Source organism: Cibotium barometz, chromosome 50 (assembly GCF_041138505.1).
Source record: "Cibotium barometz isolate CiBa-2024 chromosome 50, ASM4113850v1, whole genome shotgun sequence".
NCBI classification, from domain to species: Eukaryota; Viridiplantae; Streptophyta; class Polypodiopsida; order Cyatheales; family Cibotiaceae; genus Cibotium; species Cibotium barometz.
Window position 1 is genome coordinate 33,839,795 of NC_141095.1, and position 2,690 is coordinate 33,842,484.

The following is a 2,690-nucleotide window of genomic DNA, read 5'->3' on the forward strand; positions in this document are numbered from 1 at the left end:
TAAGTTATGTAGACTCCTATGTCATTTTGCAAGTCAAGTTTTTTTTATGTCACAAACAGCAGCAGTTTATAAATCTATGAAAGTCACACATGTTCTCAATCTTGAAAAAAATAACAAAATTTATGTAATTTTTAAATTTATACATAAAATTATAGATGTGTTTTGAAAAAAACTATGTTTTTAAGCCATTTTTGAGATTTCACACATTTTGAGAGGGAATCTTTTTAGGTAACCCTTGTGAGTTGCCTATTTTGCTCGCAACAAGAGTGTTCTAAGTCTTTTACTAGCAATCGTAGCACCACAACTTTAGCTAAAGGTAGTACTTTAGAAAAAAGGTATCACCACGTGGGATGGTCACAACCATGCAACTAGAGCATAATCTGATGATAAAGGGATTTAGAGATTCAAATTCTAAGTCTATTACTAGCGATCGTAGGCCATAACTTTAAAATCTATAGCTAAAGGTAGTACTTTAGTAGAAATGGCGTAGATTGACTTCTTAAGGGCTCTCAAAGAGGAAATAAAGACCAACAAAACTCCTGCTCTTGACAATGTACACATGTACCCAAGGATAGAGCTTCATTGTTCTTCAATCTACCCAAGAGCAATGTACACATGTACCCAAGGATAGAACTTCATTGTTGTTCAATCTACTATCAAAGTGCGAGCTTTAAAAACTCATCTCACATCCTTTTAGCAACTATATTTTTAGCTTGATATTCAACTCTACTTTATGGTCTGAGGAATCCAGTAGCACCAAATTCCAATACTTTTTTACTAGAAACAGGTAGTTACTTCTGTCTTAGTTCTGCAATTCTTCACAAATCGTCATTGACTGCGAACTTTTTCCCCTTTTCATCCTGTGCCTTACGTATCAATGCATCTTTTTCAAGCGGTCGTAGATCAACTTGTTCCCTTAACTCATTGAGCATCTGCAACTCCGACTCGAAGATATAGCTGTCCTCTGTTGGCTCGATAGCCTCAATGACAGATTTGCAGGCTTCATCATTAACGTTGAGCTCTTCCATCTTCAATAATAAAGTTCCCGCTAATACTCTCAAACGATGTACTTTGGCACCTCTAAACATGGCTTTAAGTTTTTCTACCAGTTCGACAGACTGCCTCATGGTGTCTTTGCTCAAGCTTGCCAAGCTGATAAGCGCTCTTACAAAAACCAGAGATCTGTAAGATCATATTCCAAAGCAAAAACCAGAGATCTGTAAGATGTAACTAATGTATGCTTGAATTTTGCAAGTTTAAATGCGAGATTTCACACGACGTAGATATTGATTTGAAGGTGATGGCAAGAGCTTAGAAGTAAGTATACTGACCGCATGTTCGATGGATCCACCATTTCCATCAGAGTGGCCAACACTGTAGTATTGTCGCTGCCCGCGCTCGTGAGCACCACATGGGCGTCAAGCTTGGCTAAGGCGTTGAAGCTGTTGGCCGCTGCCCAACCCACTTGCCCGGGCCCTAACTTGTCTGCGAGCTTGGTGAGCAATGACTTGGGCAGCCTTTTAACGGACAGCTTTTCCACCGCCCAGAAACCCACCACGTTGGCCGCTGCTTGCTGCACAAACGCGTTATCCCGATCCATGTAAATTTGCAAGAAATCAGCCCCTTGGCGATGAGCATGCATGTACTTCAAGAGCTGCTTGTAATTCTTGAGCACAGTAGGCGGTTGAACATTCCTTGCACACTCCTTCCCCAGCACCTTGAAGGCGAAATCAAAGAACTCAAAATCATCTGCTTGAACAAGGCCACTTTCCAAAGTCCTTTGCAGATATTCATCATAATACTTCTGGATGCTCTGCTCTGTCTTATCAAACAGGTGGATAAGAAGCACGATTGAGCAAAGCACAGCTGCTAAACCTACAGCAGCGTTGATGAGGGCAACGACGTAGAAGATCTTGAGAGAGAATAGGAGATTGGGTACATCAGAGTGCAGTACCCTTAACCTGATGATGGGCAAGACAATGCTGGGCGAGATGAAGAATATTTGCCCGACTTGGGAGAGTACTCGCAGTGCTGTCACCAGGGTAGGCTGGTTGTCTTCTAGCTTAAGAAGGGCTGGATTTTGGCTAAGCCTTACCAGGGCTTTCCTTACAAGTCTGCTGCAGAAGATTGCAAACGCTAGGCGCCCGGCTTCGACCAGTAGCAAGGTGGTCACAATGCGGAAGTCTGCAGGGCCTATGTCTGACACAAAGCCCCCCAACAGAACCACGGTAGCCCACGTGAGATTGCAATAAGCCAAAAACCTGCAAGCGCCCTGCAGAGCTCCTACCCCGCGCGCCCCCCACTTTGCCTCGGCCAATTTCTTCTCGTAGGGATCCATCACTTCAGATCTCTTCACAGACGATGCTTGAGGCGCTGCTTGGCGCACCCCTCTAGCACCGTCATTGGTGGCAGGCATGGCGATTCTCACATCTTCCTGATTCGATTGAATCTCCGCCATGCTGGCGAGAAGAGAAGAGAAGAGGAGTAGACTGGAGAGCATCCCATCATTTTAATTTTTCAGCATACACACATCGTGATGGTTCCAACTACACGTTGGACGTGCCTTAAAGTTCGGCAGAAGACCGGGTCCGCTTCTTGCTGTCGCGTGCGTTCTCTCTTTCTCTCTCTCTCTCTCATATATTATATGTGCATCCTTTATCTTTCCTCGCTCTCCCTCTCACCTAACTGTA

At 43.9% G+C, this 2,690-nt stretch overlaps 1 protein-coding gene across 1 annotated transcript; it reads right to left on the bottom strand.

Moving 5' to 3' along the window:
* Nucleotides 1-724: 724 nt before the first annotated feature.
* LOC147610044 (uncharacterized) lies at nucleotides 725-2,473 on the bottom strand. Its single transcript, XM_086787179.1, has 2 exons — nucleotides 1,332-2,473; nucleotides 725-1,182 (listed from the first exon to the last, which is right to left on the bottom strand). The coding sequence occupies exons 1-2, from the start codon at nucleotides 2,456-2,458 to the stop codon at nucleotides 819-821; spliced, it is 1,491 nt and encodes a 496-aa protein (XP_086643305.1). The 5' UTR covers nucleotides 2,459-2,473; the 3' UTR covers nucleotides 725-818.
* Between the last annotated feature and the right edge of the window lie 217 nt (nucleotides 2,474-2,690).